The sequence below is a fragment of the Theropithecus gelada genome, chromosome 7b (genome assembly GCF_003255815.1).
Source record: "Theropithecus gelada isolate Dixy chromosome 7b, Tgel_1.0, whole genome shotgun sequence".
Classification (NCBI taxonomy): domain Eukaryota; kingdom Metazoa; phylum Chordata; class Mammalia; order Primates; family Cercopithecidae; genus Theropithecus; species Theropithecus gelada.
This window is the reverse complement of record NC_037675.1, coordinates 40,330,025-40,345,470: the sequence shown is the minus strand read 5'-3', so window position 1 is coordinate 40,345,470 and position 15,446 is coordinate 40,330,025. Positions and strand designations below refer to the sequence as shown.

General features: G+C 40.2%; 1 protein-coding gene across 2 annotated transcripts in view; it reads right to left on the bottom strand.

Moving 5' to 3' along the window:
• The window catches only part of MIA2 (MIA SH3 domain ER export factor 2), a 118,149-nt gene extending 103,070 nt beyond the window's left edge, over positions 1-15,079 (bottom strand). For both annotated transcript variants that reach the window (XM_025391675.1, XM_025391676.1), the window contains exons 1-4: positions 14,767-15,079; positions 11,948-12,081; positions 8,273-8,359; positions 598-1,828 (exon numbers count right to left, since the gene is read on the bottom strand). In XM_025391675.1, the coding sequence (XP_025247460.1) occupies positions 598-1,828; positions 8,273-8,359; positions 11,948-12,081; positions 14,767-14,881 (1,567 nt within the window). In that variant the 5' untranslated portion in view covers positions 14,882-15,079. The remainder of the gene's footprint in view (positions 1-597; positions 1,829-8,272; positions 8,360-11,947; positions 12,082-14,766) is intronic.
• Between the last annotated feature and the right edge of the window lie 367 nt (positions 15,080-15,446).

Below are 15,446 nucleotides of genomic sequence, written 5' to 3'. Positions count from 1 at the left end.
TTTACATACAATATTTTGATAAAAATTAAAATTTATTGTAAAATACTTTAAGATTTTCCTGGAACATCTTTAGATCTCCAGTCATTGTTTTTCTGTTGAGATTTTATTTTATAATATTAAGATCTAAATTCCAGTGTAAACCAGAAATTGATGAAAGAGCTAAGCATTTTGAGCCGGGCATGGTGACTCACGCCTGTAATCACAGCACTTTGGGAGGCTGAGGTGGGAGGATCACGAGGTCAGGAGTTCGAGACCAGTGTGGCCAACATGGTGAAAGCCCGTCTCTACTAAAAACACAAAAATTAGCTGGGTATGGTGGTGTGTGCCTATAATCCCAGTTACTCAGGAGGCTGAGGCAGGAGAACTGCTTGAACCAGGACCTGGTAGGTGGAGGCTGTGGTGAGCTGACATCACGCCATTACACTCCAGCCTGGGCAACAAGAGTGAAACTCTGTCTCAAAAAAAAAGAAAAAAAAAGAAAGAGCTAAGTATTTTTAAAAAGGCAGATTCCTGGACTTTTTCATCTGATTTGCACTTTTGAAAATAAATTATGTTTAAAAATAAAATAAATTCTAATATAAATATTTTCATACCAACCTGACGGATTGTATGAACTTTCGAACATCATAACTTTTGTATTATCTGTGGGATAATTATCAATGGAAAATTCTTCAGTTTCTTCATTTTCAATTACGTTATTTTGATCCAGTGTCTGTTTGGGAAATGGCAATTCCGTTTCCTTTGGAGTGTTCTGGAAGTTCCAAGGGTTGTCAAAATTATACAAGAACTTTTTCAAATATGGTATGGTATCCGATTCATCTGTTTTTTCTAAGACTGGTTTCTTGTCTATTTGATCTTCTGTTTCCATAATTTGTATCATTTCTATTTCTTGTTCTTTTTCAGGGTCTAATTCATTTGTTAGAGGATATTCATGTTCACCTGCCCCACCATCTTCTTCATTTTTCCTGTCATCTAACATAATTTTGTCTTCCTTGGCATATGCAAAGCCTAGCATAGCAAAACCAAAATCAAACCAACTTGGCTCGAGACTCAAGCTATCATTAGTGATTGTGTCTTTTTTTTCTATTAATATTTCTGTACATGGAACTGTGTCTTCTTTATCAGATGATATGGAATTGGGAAAATCTTGTAGTGGTGAATTGCTTTCTTCAGCTAATAATTCAAGCCCTGTATCCTCATCTCCAAAACCTAAATAATTTGTAAATCCACCACCAAACCAACCAGTGGGTTGAGGTTTGGGAACGTGCTCTGACTCAGATGCTAGTTCAGAATGCGTCTTTGGCACTGAATCAATTTCTGATTCAGATTCTTGCTGATGTTCTGTTTGAGGCTCACCATTGTTTAATTCCTCTAGGTCATTCTCATCTTCCACTGCTATTTTTCTACTTCGAAATGAGCTTTCTTGTACAGGTTCAATAACTGATTCAAAAGCCTTCTCTTCAGCTTGTTCTCCTCTCAATCCAAACCATTCTTTGAGTCCAGGCACAGCTGAAGATGGTGGGACATGCACTTCTGGAATATGATCCTGTTCCACACTTTCAACAACTGCTTCTTCCCAGTTTTTTGATTCACTGGTACTTCCGATATCTTCAGGAGCCTCTAATGCTGGAAATTGGTCTTCAAACAAAGTACTTTCGTAAGTTGCATAAAATCCAGGTTCTAGCTGAAAATCACCTTCATATATACTAGATTTTTCATCTTTATCTTCTTCAAAAGGATATATATTTTCACCATAATCACTGTTTAATTCACTATCTTCATTGTCAAATGTGTAACTTACTCCAAGAAGACAAAGAAAGTCAGATTCCTAAAAGTAAAAAATATACATGTGATTAACATGAATGTACTAGAGTTCCTTGTTTCTCATTTAAAATGGATGACTGTGGGCCGTGACTCATTTAAAATGGATGACTGTGGGCCGTGACTCATTTAAAATGGATGACTGTGGGCCGTGCCTGGTGGCTCACGCCTGTAATCCCAGCACTTTGGGAGGCTGAGGCAGGCGGATCATGAGGTCAGGAGATCGAGACCATCCTGGCTAACACGGTGAAACCCCGTCTCGACTAAAAATACAAAAAATTAGCCAGGCGTGGTGGCAAGCACCTGTAGTCCCAGCTATTTGGGATGCTGAGGCAGGAGAATGGCGTGAACCCAGCAGGTGGAGCTTACAGTGAGCTGAGATCGTGCCACTGTACTCCAGCCTGGGGGACAGAGAGAGACTGTCTCAAAAAAAAAAGAAAAAAGAAGAAAGTAAAAAGGATGACAGTGATTTTCCCAAGACACATGACTAGCTCAAGAGCAGAGCAAAAACTCAAACATTTATATCACAACTGACTTCGAGGCTAAGTATGTAAACCTAAATGAAAAACCTTTTACATTACGGCTTTTTGTTTCTTTGTTTGTTTGTTTTTAGAGACAGGGTCTTGCTCTGCTGTCCAGGGTGGAGGACAGCTCACAGCTTGCTTGAACTCCAGGGTTCAAGTGAACCTCCCTCCTCAGCCTCCGAAGTAGCTGATATTATACCCAGCTAATTAAAAAAACTCTTTTGTGAAGATGGAGTGTCGCTATTTTGCCCAGGCTGCTCTTGAACTTATGGCCTCAAGCAATCATCCCACCTCAGCCTCCCAAAGCACTGGGATTACAGATGTGAGCCACCGCACCAGGCCCATTATGATTTATTTGTTATTAAATAGTTGAAATTTTGGGGCCAGGCATGGTGGCTCATGCCTGTAATCCCAGCACTTTGGGAGGCTCAGGCGAGTGGATTGCCTGAGCTCAGGAGTTCAAGACCAGCCTGGCCAACATGGTGAAACTCCATCTCTACTAAAAAATACAAAAATTAGCCAGGCATGGTGGTGGTCACCTGTAGTCCCAGCTTCTCGGGAGGCTGAGGCAGGAGAATTGCTTGAACCCGGGAGGCAGAGGTTGCAGTGAGACGAGATCTCACAACTGCACTTCAGCTTGGGTAACAGAGTGAGACTCCGTCTCAAAAAAATAAATAAATAAAATTTATTTCAAATAGTTGGAATTTTTGAGAAGCAGAGACAATCAATGCTTTCAGTGTATTCTGCAAACAAAATCTCATGAAAAGGCATGCATATCCACAAAATTTTGCACCTCCTAAGAACACACTGACTGAACATATGCATCTTTGCAGTGATTTGAGGTAGGGTTCTATGGTTTGACTGTGTCCTCAAAAACCATATATTGGAAACTGAATCCCAAATGCAATATTGTTGACAGATGAGGCCTGGTGAGAGGTGATCAGTCCATAAGGGCAGAATGAGTAGGATTAATGCCATTACTGCATGAGCGGGCTTATTATCACAGGAGTGGGTTCCCTTACAAAAGGACCACTAGTTCAGCACCTGTCTTGCTCTCTCTCTCCAGCGTTTTTCCCCATCTTGCCTTCCAGTATGAGATGTTGCAACAAGAAGACTTCTCAGCCTTCAGAACTGTGAGAAATAAATTTATTTTCTTTATAAGTTATCCAGTCTCTGCTATTCTGTTATAGCAGCACAACATTGACTAAGACAGAGGGGAATTTCACAGCATATGGTTATGTCTCAGACAGACCAGAGACTCTAAAGCAAGTTTGTCCAACCTGCAGCCTACAGGCTGCATGCAGCCTAAGATGGCTTTGAATGTGGCCCAACAAAAATTCATAAACTTTTAAAAAATATTATGGGATTTTTTTTTTGCAATATTTCTTTTTAGCTCATCAGCTATATTAGTGTTAGGGTATTTTATGTGTGGCAGAAGACAATTCTTCTTCCAGTGTGGCCCAGGGAAGCCAAAAGATTGGACCTCTGCTCTAAAGCATGAAAACCTGGTTAAAAGTTGCACCAAAAGGCTGGACACAGTGCATCATGCCTGTAATCCCAGCACTTTGGGAGGCCAAGGTAGGAGGAGTGCTTGAGCCCAGGAGGTCAAGGCTGCAGTGAGCCATGGTTGCACCGCTTCATTCCAGCCTGAGCAACAGGGCAAGATCCTGTCTTAAAAAAAAAAAAAAGTTAGCTAGGTGTGGTGGCCCACGCCTGTAATCCCAGAGTTTGGGGAGGGTGAGGTAGGCAGACTGCTTGAGCCCAGGAGTTTATAAACAGCCTGGGCAACATGGAGAAATTCTGTCTGTACAAAAAAAAAAATACAAAAATTAGCCAGGCATAGTGGCATGCGCTGTAGTCCCAGCTACTCTGGAGGCTGAGGTGGGAAGAGCACTTGAGCCTAGGAGGTTGAGGCTCCAGTGGGCTATAATTGTGCCACTGCACTCCAGCCTGGGCAACAGAGTTAGATCCTATTTAAAAAAAAAAAAAAAGTTGCACTGAAACAATTTGGCTTCATTTATTGAGGTATTGCATACAGCCAATGGAAGTGAGGATCTACTTGTCCATCTCACAGAACAACCAAATCATTAAGAAGAAACATGATGAAGACTTTTTTTTTAATCCGAATGTTAGAAATAGTGACGTGTGCTGCCTTTAGATATTACCATTATGAAATGAGGATAACGTTCAGATTTTTAAAGAATAAGCTTCAGAATTGCAATTTTATAATATACACTTGGCACTACAGTCTAGTACATGATTAAGAACAGACTCTGGAGTCAAACCCTTTGGGTTCAATGCCCAACCCTGCCATCTACTACCTCTGTGCCCTTGGGTGAATTTTATGATCTTTCTATGCCTCAGTCTCCTTCATCTGTAAGATGGGGATGTTGGGGCTCAGAAATACCCCCAAAATGAAGACATCAGAAGCAAAATTCTTCTCTGACCTTCTCCTATTCTCCACCTCTCAGTCTCATTTTCCCCCGAGGCTAGTCACAGAAAGTAGAATCCCGCTTTCCCAAGGCAGCTCATAGAAACAAGAACCTCTTTTCTCCAAAGCCAGCCATATAATCTAAAATTATTACTCTAATGTTTCCTCCTCTTTTCTATGCAAAGCTATTCATAAATTCTCTGACCTACCTTGTTTGATTGTAGGGCATAAGACCCGCATTCCAGGGAAGGCCCTGCCCTATAACCAGAAAGATGCAATGCATGCTCAGCAAAGCCAAGGAGATTCTAGACAGACAGGCCTTTCTGGGTTCCCCCACTCAGTCTACTGAATTAGATCACACCCTTTTTGTTCAGTCATATCTCTACATGGCTATCCATACGTTACTGAAGCTAAGCATAAAAATGGACAGTTTCCTCTGTATCTTCGGGTCTTCATTCTTTTTTTTGTTTGTTTTTTTGAGATGGAGTCTCGCTCTATCGCCCAGTCTGGAGTGCAGTGGCATGATCTCCACTCACTGCAACTTCTGCCTCCCGGGTTCAAGCAATTCTCCTGTTTCAGCCTCCCAAGTAGCTGGGAAAACAGGCGCACGCCACCACACCTGGCTAATTTTTGTATTCTTAGTAGAGATGTGGTTTTACCATATTGGTCAGGCTGGTCTCGAACTCCTGAGCTCAGGTGATCCACCTGCCTTGGCCTCCCAAAGTGCTGGGATTACAGGTGTGAGCCACCACGCCCAGCCTGGTTCTCCATTCTGAAGATTCCTGTGTCACGTAAAATTGTGATCAAATAAATTTGTATGCCTTTTCACGTATTAATCTTCCTTTTGCAAGTTGACTTTTCATCTGACTTTCAGAGAGAACTTTCCTCCTTGAATCCTCCAAGGATAATGACAGTACCTATTTTACCGAGGTGTTGCGAGGATTAAATAAGTCAAGCGTTTAGAATAGTAACTATCTCTAGTAAATAGTCGCATATCCCAGCCCAAAGTTACAGTACCCCAGATACAACCAGAAATGTGGGGATAAAAGGCCCAATTGTCTTGCCTCTCTCTCTATTAAAGACAACTCTGAAGGGCCATTCCAGCTCCAGAGCTCCTTAGGAAATCAGCTGAGACCTTCACTGCAACTACATCACAATTCAACTTCTCTGTCTGCCCAGTCATGCTTCTTTTTTCTTTTTCTTTTTCGTTGTTTTTGTTTGTTTCTTTGTTTGTCTCGGCCTCCCAAAGTGCTGGGATTACAAGCGTGAGCCACCGGGCCCAGCCAAGTCCTGCCTTTTCTTTTGTTCCTTCACAGGTGCTATTCCCAAACTACCCAGCAAACTTCTTGGATGCAAAGATTCATTTCAATATCTGTTTCCCAGGGAACTTGATATAAGAAGTTGGGGCATCTGTGCACTTACTTTGTGCATGGCACTGTGCTAGGTGCTGGGATTCTGCAGTAAACAATAGAAAAAACTAATTGTAAATTGCAATAAATGAGGACGGGTGCAGTGGCTCACACCTGTAGTTCCAGCACTTTGGGAGGCCAAGACGAATGGATCACTTGAGGTCAGGAGTTCGAGACCAGCCTGACCAATGTGGTGAAACCCCCGTCTCTACTAAAAATACAAAAATTAGCCGGGCGTGGTGGCAGGCCCCTGTAATCCCAGCTACTTGGAAGGCTGAGGCAGGAGAATCACTTGAACCCAGGAGATGGAGGTTGCAGTGAGCAGAGATTGTGCCATTGTACTCCAGCCTGGGCAATAAGAGGCGAAACTCCACCTCAAAAAAAAAAAAGAAAGAAAGAAAAAAAGAATTGCAATAAGTGCTATGAAGAAAATAAATAGAAAACTGTGATTAAGAAGCAACAATTCCTTTAGAATCATCATGGAAGGCCTCTCCAAGGCACTGGTTTTTATTTTTAATTTTCAAACTCAACATACTTTCATTTCAGTTTTATTGAGGTATAATTGGTATACATAAACTGCATATAATGAATGTACACATTTGAACAAATGTATACACTTGTGTTACCATCACCACAATCCAGATATTGAAACATATCCTTTGCTTCCAAAAGTTTCCTAGGAGGCACTGATGTTTAATCTCAGGCCTAAAGGATAAGAAAGAACTAGCCAAGTGAAGTGTTTGGGGAAAGCATTCCAACCAGAAGAAATAGCCTGTTTGGGTCCCCGGGCTGCGAAAGAGCTTGGCATGTTCTAAGAACAGTCAAAAGTCCAGATTGGCCACGAGCGTGGTGAGTGACGGGAGAATGGCACCAGAGACAGGGTCAGCAAGGGAGGCAGGAGCAGATCATGTGGGACTGTGAAGCCAGGGTAAGAAGTCTGGGTTTTATTCCAGGTCCAGTGAAAAGCCACTAAAGGGATTTAAAGGAATGACATAATCTGATTTTTTGTTTTTACAAGATTCATTATTGTTTGGAGAATGGATTGAAAGAGGGCAAAAGTATAGACAAAGAGTATAGTTAGAAGGCTATTGTAGTATTCTAATCAATAGGTGAAGCTGCTTGTAGTGGCACACCTGTAATCCCAACCATTGGTGAGGCTGAGACGGGAGGATTGCTTGAGCCCCAGGAATTCTGGGCTGTAGTACAGTTTGATTGTACCACTGCGTTCCAGCCAAGAGATGATGGTGCCTTGAATTAGGGCGATAATGAAAATGGAATTGAAGAGAAGACAATATACTCCAGATATATTTTAGAAATAGAACTGACAGGACCAATTATTATATAGTAAATAGACAGCTAATCCCAGAGTTTGTGATGGGAAAGAGCCAGAAAATAGGCAGTTTGTTTAACTAGATAGACTCCCTTCTCACTGACCTCATTTAAGGTAAATTGGCTTAAGCTAGAATCTGAATTAAATGGGCTAACCAAGTTTATTAATTGAAAAGTCACCTCCTGATTCCCTTGAAGCCCAACATTATCATGCTCATGAAAAACTCCAACAGCAAAAGAAGATGTGCAGATATGAGACTAACGAGTGTGGTGGAAAATAAACTTTTATCTTAGTAAGACAATAGCATTAGTAATAATATCTAACACTTACTGAGCACTTAGTGCTCTTCTATGTACTTTACATATACTCATTTATTCTTCAATATATGTGAAGTAGCACTGTATTATACTCAGCACCTCCACTTTACAGATAAGGAAATTGAGGCATACCAGGCCACATAGCTTGTAAGTGGTTGAGTCAGACTTTGAACTCAGTCCATCTCCAGAATCCATGCTCTTAACAACTACACTCTACTGCCTGTCTGTTAATTTTTCAGAAAGCAAAATCTTTTACTGTCACCAAATTTGTCTTACTTAATTTTATTCAAGCTCAAGCTATTCCTAGAGCAAGTTCTCAGGTCAACTATTTCATGCATTCACTATAAAAGGTACATAACCAATAGGCACTGATACTGGGGAAAACTGTTTTAACCAAGAAATTTTAAATTCAATTAACAACTGAGAATGAGTTTACTCACTTTAGTTGACATTTGAATTTCCTCAGATATGAACACCTCTTCAATCTGGACCGCATCTCTGGGAAAATATCCAAACTCTTTTCCTTTCTGTCAAAATGAAGAACAAAGACCATCGAGGAAGAATGATCAAAGCAATAATAATTATTGAACCTAATTTTGTCCCATGTCCTTGGCTTTCATCTACTCCAAATCGCAAACATTGACAATCAATTTCCATATAAAAGAGAGTAAAATCATATTTTGTTATTCAAAAGAAGAGCATTTATTTAAGGAACAAAGAGCCAAATGGTAAAATGTCGCTGTTTCAAACTTCAGAAAGAAACCTGTTCCACTTACTCATTTTATTCCTTTTTCTGTTCTTTAACAACCTTTCCTGTCCAGGTCAACTGCAGATTTACACGAGTAGACCTGGGATATCAAAAGGCAAGGCAATGGTGGCGGTAGCCAAGCTAGATGGAGTAGTGACATATTCAATGTTTTCAGGATGTTAAAATCAGACAGGCGGTTTAAACTCTGAAGGGCCACAAATGGATTCATCAAGATAGTAAATGTCTACAATTCCTACAGGGAGGATTTGGTTCCATTCTACTTTTCTGGGGCTACCTTAATAACAGAGATCCTCTTAACCCAGTTCAAGCAAGGCAGATTGTCCCCCAAGGGTGAATGTTTTACACAGCCACCCTCAGCCCATTTCCTAACCCTGTTAAAGTTTTAAAGAACATATTTCTTTTGGTCCTGTACTCCAGCACCTTTGTACCTCAACTGTGATTTGTCCAGCTCTCCATAGCTGTAACTATTTGGAAACTGACAGCCTGTGGGTCCACCGTGTGGTTTCTTAAACAGCTAACTGCATGAACTAAACATCAAATGCACAAAAGTAAATGTGCCTAAAACTTCGCCCTGGCTCCATACATTAAACATTGCTTTTATGTGGAACCATTATGTTCACATATAGTAAATTTAAAAAAATGCTTTCTTTGACTTTTGTGACATCTAAGATGCCACTTTTTGTACGGCTGCATTGGATGCCTCCAATGAATTCAAGACATAGATTGTTTTTTCGTTTTCATTTTTTAATAGAGACAGAGTCTTGCTCTGTTGCCCAGCCTGGAGTGCAGCAGTGCAATCATAGCTCACTGTAACCTCTAACTCCTGGGTTCAAGCTGTCCTCCTGCCTCAGCCTCCCTCAGCCTCTGAAGTAGCTAGGACTACAGACATGTAAACACCCCACTAATTTGTGTGTGTATGTTGTGTGTGTGTGTGTGTATTCTTGCTATGCTGCCCAGGCTGGTCTCAAACTCTTGGCCTCAAGTGTTCCTCCTGCTTCAGCTTCCCAAAGCACTGGGATTACAGGCATGAGCCACCACGCCTGGCCTTAGATTGGCATTTTAAAGGCACCAGAAGCAGTAGGGCAAGTTGGGAACTGCAGAGGCCAGACAAGCAATTCTGGCCAGTGACAACTGGAAGTCCAGTCCTATAGCCCCTGATGGTAAAGGAGAATTTTTAAATAAAATCTGCTCCTTCAAACAGTGACCACAGGGGCTATACAAAAGAAGAGGTCTGGTGCATATGTAATATGGAAGTGACATATGTATCAAGTCTATCATGTTTGTTCAGCTTGGGAGTAAAAGTACTTATCATAGCACCTTTGCATTATAAACCATAATGATACAATCAAAGAGAAACCTTTTTTCAATGGAAAGTATTAATCATTGAATTTCCCATGTTATATATTCAGAGATTATTTAACCTTCTAGAAATTTCAGCATACTAAAGCTTTGGGCCAAATAAAAGGCTCTCTCAGCTGGGTTGTCTTTTTTATTTTTTTGTTTTTGTTTGTTTTTATTTTTTTGTTTTTTGTTTTTTTTTGAGACAGGGTCTCACTTTGTAACCCAGGCTGGAGTGCAGTGGTGCAATCACGGTTCACTGCAGCCTCTACGTCCGGGCTCAAGCGATCCTCCCACTTTAGCCTCTCAAGTAGCTGGGTTTACAGGCATGCACTACTACACCCAGCTAATTTTTATATTTTTAGTAGAGATGAGGTTTCGCCATGTTGTCCAGGCTGGTCTCAAACTCCCGGCCTCAAGCGATCCGCCCACCCAAAGTGCTGATATTACAAGTGTGAGCCACCACACCTGACCTGAGCTGTTATTTTTTTCTATAAAAAACTTACACATGTAGGGCCAGGTGCGGTGGCTCACGCCTGTAATCCCAGCCCTTTGGGAGGCCAAGACAGGTGGATCACCTGAGGTCAGGAGTTCCAGACCAGCCTGGCCAACATGATGAAACCCCGCCACTACTAAAAATACAAAAATTAGTCAGGCGTGGTGGCAGGCACCTGTAATCCCAGCTACTCAGGAAGCTGAGGCAGGAGAATCGCTTGAACCCGGGAAGCAGAGGTTGCAGTGAGCTGAAATCGCACCACTGCACTCCAGCCTGGGTGACAGAGCGAGACTCTGTCTCAAAAACAAACAAACAAACAAACAAACAAAACTTATACACCTAGCTTCCCTACACTACCAACCTTTCTGGGGATCTCTTCAATAACAACCCAGCCCTTCATTTGCTCAGAAAGAAATGTCTTTTAATCTGATTAACTAAAACTTTGCAGTCTCTTTACAACTTGACCATTGGCGGGGTGCAGTGGCTTACGCCTGTAATCCCAGCTCTTTGGGATGCCAAGGCAGGTGCATCACCTGAGGTCAGGAGTTTGAGACCAGCCTGACCAACATGGTGAAACCCCATCTCTACTAAAAATACAAAAATTAGCCAGGCGTGGTGGCATGCGCCTGTAATCCCAGCTACTCAGGAGGCTGAGGCAGGAGAATTGCTTGAACCCGGGAGGCGGAGGTTGCAGTGAGCAGAGATTGCACCACTGCACTCCAGCCCGGGCAACAAGAACGAGACTTTGTCTCAAAAAACAAACAAACAACAAAAAAAAAACGAAAAAAAAAAAACCTTGACCTTTGGCAGCACCAAGAAATGACTGGGGTTGCCTAGCCATCCCATAATATAAAGTCCCTCCAAATAAATATAAAAATCTAATTTTAGAAATGATGCATGCTATGTAAAAATAAATTCAAGAATTCAAGGCATTCTCTTAGCCCTCCATCCCAACTACACTGCCTTCCCAAAAAGCCTCTTTTATAGAAATATTGGAACTCCCACTAAACATGACCATTTTTTGTTTGTTTAAATATGTTAAGGGTTTTTAATATATATACTGTGTTTTGAAATTCTTAACATTTCTTTAAAGATGAAAAGCAGGTATCCTTGGCTGGGTGCGGTGGCTCACACCTGTAATCCTGGAACTTTGGGAGGGTGAGGCAGACAGATTACTTTAGCTCAAGAGTTCGTGACTAGCCTGGGCAACAGAGTGAAACGCTGTCTCTACCAAGAATACAAAAATTAGCCGGACATGGTGACACACACCTGTAGTCCCAGCTACTCAGGAGGCTGAGGTGGGAGGATGGCTTGAACTCAGGACATGGAGGTTGGAAGTTGTAGTGAGCTGTGATCACACCACTGCACTCCAGCCTGGGCAACAGAGTCAGGCCCAGTTTCCTGTTTCCAAAGAAAACAAAACAAAAAGAAAGAAAAGAAAAGAAAAGAAAAGGAATCCTTGTGCAAGTTGGTCATTTATTCTGCATTCAATTTTTAAAAGTAGTTACTTACACTTCCTGCCCACAAATCTTCCCTTTCTCCTGCAAGTTTAACAAAAACAGATATCTCTTCTCCCTTAGTGAAGTTCAGGTATCTGCAGTCAGGTCCTCTGTAATCTCTCATGGCTGAGACTCTGCTTATTAAAGCTATGTAAAACATGTAAAGAAAAACACCACATTAAATTAAAATGTTATTTCTCCCCTTTCATCTTGCTCTCTTTCAATCCATCCTATATGTTTCCAAATGCTAATATCTTTATATCATTTATGGCCTCAAAAACCTACGTAGCCTTAGAGAGTCTAAGCCTTTGGGCCTGGTATCCAAGGCTGTCCATAACCTGGTCCCCTTTCTCTCTTTGAAAGGACCTCCTCCTATCCCTTCACACGGACTTGGCTACACTCAAGCTTGTTTATCCATTGTCCCTGGAACGTATCATCATCATTCTCTAGTCTGTAGGAAAGGAAAAAAGGTAATCAGTTTTCTTCCTGGCACTTATCATATTCTAGGCATTATGATAATTGCTCTCATATTTTTATTTTATTAAATCCTCAAAACAGACCTATGAGGTAAATAATTTCATCTCAGTCTAACAAATGAGTCTTTAGTGAAGGCTCAGAGAATTGGTCACACAACCCCAGTGGAGCCCAATTTGCCCTGAGGTTCTTCTCACTGCAAAATCTCCTTCCTTATTCTGAGCTTTTCTTTCTGTCCTTTCCCCAGTCTAGACACCTGTTTGCCCCTTCATGCTTAAGTCATGCCCTGCTTCCTCTGTAAGGCAGCCTGATTATTCCAACCTACTCCGATTGCCCTTTCTCTGAACTTTAATATTACCTATTATCCTTACTAGGCTGCATCACTATTTACTGTTTCATTTAACCTGTCTTGTCATCGTTCACTAAAATTAAATTTTCTGCAGGGGAAGAAACTTATCTTACATCTCATTTTATTCTCCTTAGATGCATAGCACCTGCCCCCCATCCAACCCAACATGTAGTAGGCCCTCAATAACTATGAACAAATCACAGCCACATATGCCAGATTCAGCAGTTCAACACATGAAGTAATATACACACCATATTATCTATTATAATTATACTGACATGTGTAAAACAAGATATTTTTATTGTCATGCAATTAAAGTTAAAATAACATCATAAATTTCTATAAATTTGAATGTTCCCTTTTCAGGTTCTATGTCTGGCCTTAAGAAAACTAAAATGATGTTGTAATATAAAGAGGGAAAGAAAGACTTTTTTTTTCTTTATATATATTTTTTTGAGGCAGGGTCTTGTTCTGTTGCCTAGGCTAGAGTGCAGAGGCATAATGATAGCTGACTGCAGCCTCCACTTCCCAGGTTTAAGCCATCCTCCACCCTCAGTCTCCCTAGTAGCTGGGACTATAGCTTGTGCCACCATGCTCAGCTAACTTTTTTCATTTTTTGTAGAGATGAGGTCTCACTATGTTGCCCAGGCTGGTCTCAAACTCCTGGACTCAAGTGATCCTCCCACTTCAGCCTCTCAAAGTGCTGGGATTAGAGGTGCAAGCCACCACACCCAGCCAAAAGATTATTATGACAATAAAACATCATCTAGCAAACTTCTCTACATATTATGTTATATGTCCAAAAAGTTAAGGAAGAATGTTTACTCAAAATTATTACTTATAAATTATTTATGTTTATACTAATAATGTTTTCCATTTTTAATTTTCATGTTACAAATTAGAAGTAATTCTCACAGCCAGGCGCAGTGGCTCATGCCTGTAATCCTAGCACTTTGGGAGGCTGAGGCGGGTGGATTCCCTGAGCTCAGGCTGGGCAACACAGTGAAATCCCGTCTCTACTACAATACAAAAAATTAGCCGGGTGTGGTGTTGTGCACCTGGAGGCTGAGACAGGAGAACTTGTGAGGCGGAGGTTGCAGTAAGTCGAGATCGTGCCATTGCACTCCAGCCTGGGCGACACAGCAAGACTCCATCTCAGAAAAAAAGAACAAAAAGGTAGAATTTATTTAAAGCAACTCTTGATTTTGCTGCGAGAGAAAAAGTACATATTTATTATAACATAAAAACAAAAGGAAAAATAACTTATTTAAAGCAACTCTAATATATTGGGATATAATTTATTTTGCACCATAGAATAACAGAAAATTAGTTCTTAATAGAATGGAAATTAATTTCCATTTACAGTAAAAAAAAAAAAAAGCTTTATATTCAATGATATAAATAAAAAATTTATATTCTAACCCTGGTTTCAGTATTTTTACATAATAAATAACACAGAAATGATTAACATTTGATAAAGTTTAGAAGAATAAATCATGACGGTTTGAAATAAGAACACTTTTTAGGAACGTCATGAGAATCAGAAAGTTCTATGTGTGAAACAGAAACTAAAAAGTAAAAGGCTTTCGTAAATAAAGGACTATCAAATTAGCCTGATGTCTTTTTTTATATGAATCAATTAGATTTATCCTTTTTTTTTTTTTAATGGGGCAGCCTTCTGAGCCAGAATAGGCTCAGAGACTCCCAGATTTATCTTTAAAAATAGTAAAAGGGCTGATTAGTTTGTTTTTGAGGTATGAATTAATATCATTTTAACTTCTGATATATTTCTATAGCAGACTGATTTTTGCTGTTTGTATATTTGTATTAAATACTATCACAAAATGCTTTGCTTCCAACATTTCTTTTTTACACCAAGCTATGCTTCATAATGCAAATATTTCTCAATGATACCAGTACTCATTTTTATCATGCATGACCACAATAAGATTTTATGTCATTTCAGAGCCCCAGTTTAGGAGGAGAAGAAGCGGGGGAAGCAAACTTACTTTCACATTCCAAGTCACCACATTTTTTCAGGTCTGCCAGCAGTTTTGTACTTTCCAGACACTTTGTCAGAGAAATAGCCAGAAGAAAGATTCTGTGGACGCCAAGTTTCTCCATGCTAAAACAAGCAACCAGGAATCCCAAGTGAGGTTTAAGCCAATTGTTCAGGTTGTAGAGATGTCAGCCAAAACAGGAGATATTTTACTCTCTTTACTAAATACAAGAGAAAAAGGGTTGAAGTTTTAAAAATTTCTTGATAACTACATTTTTCTACCGACTTGTTGGTTTAACTTGAAAGACAAACACTGTCTGTTTCCAATCTGCAGTGTCAGGTATTCCTGTAACACCTAAGGGTTTAATAATTAACAAGGATTTTTAGTTGGACTAATGTCTTATAAAGGAAGCCCTTGTAAAACTGTCTCACTTAAAGGTACCTTGTGTTCAACAAGACAGTTTTTAAGTAGGTCTCCACAAAAGCGTAGTTACCTGCAAATACTAATTTCAGTGGATAATGTACATAGTGTGTGCAAAAAGAGTAATAATTTATGTTAAAAGAATGGCTTTGAAATATCATGGTGAAAAGTATTTTTAAAAAGATTCCACTTGTATATTTAAAAACCCCTTGTTGTTACTATGAAGTTAAAACTTATTTAGTTAAAAACAATAGTTAAAATGTAGTAAG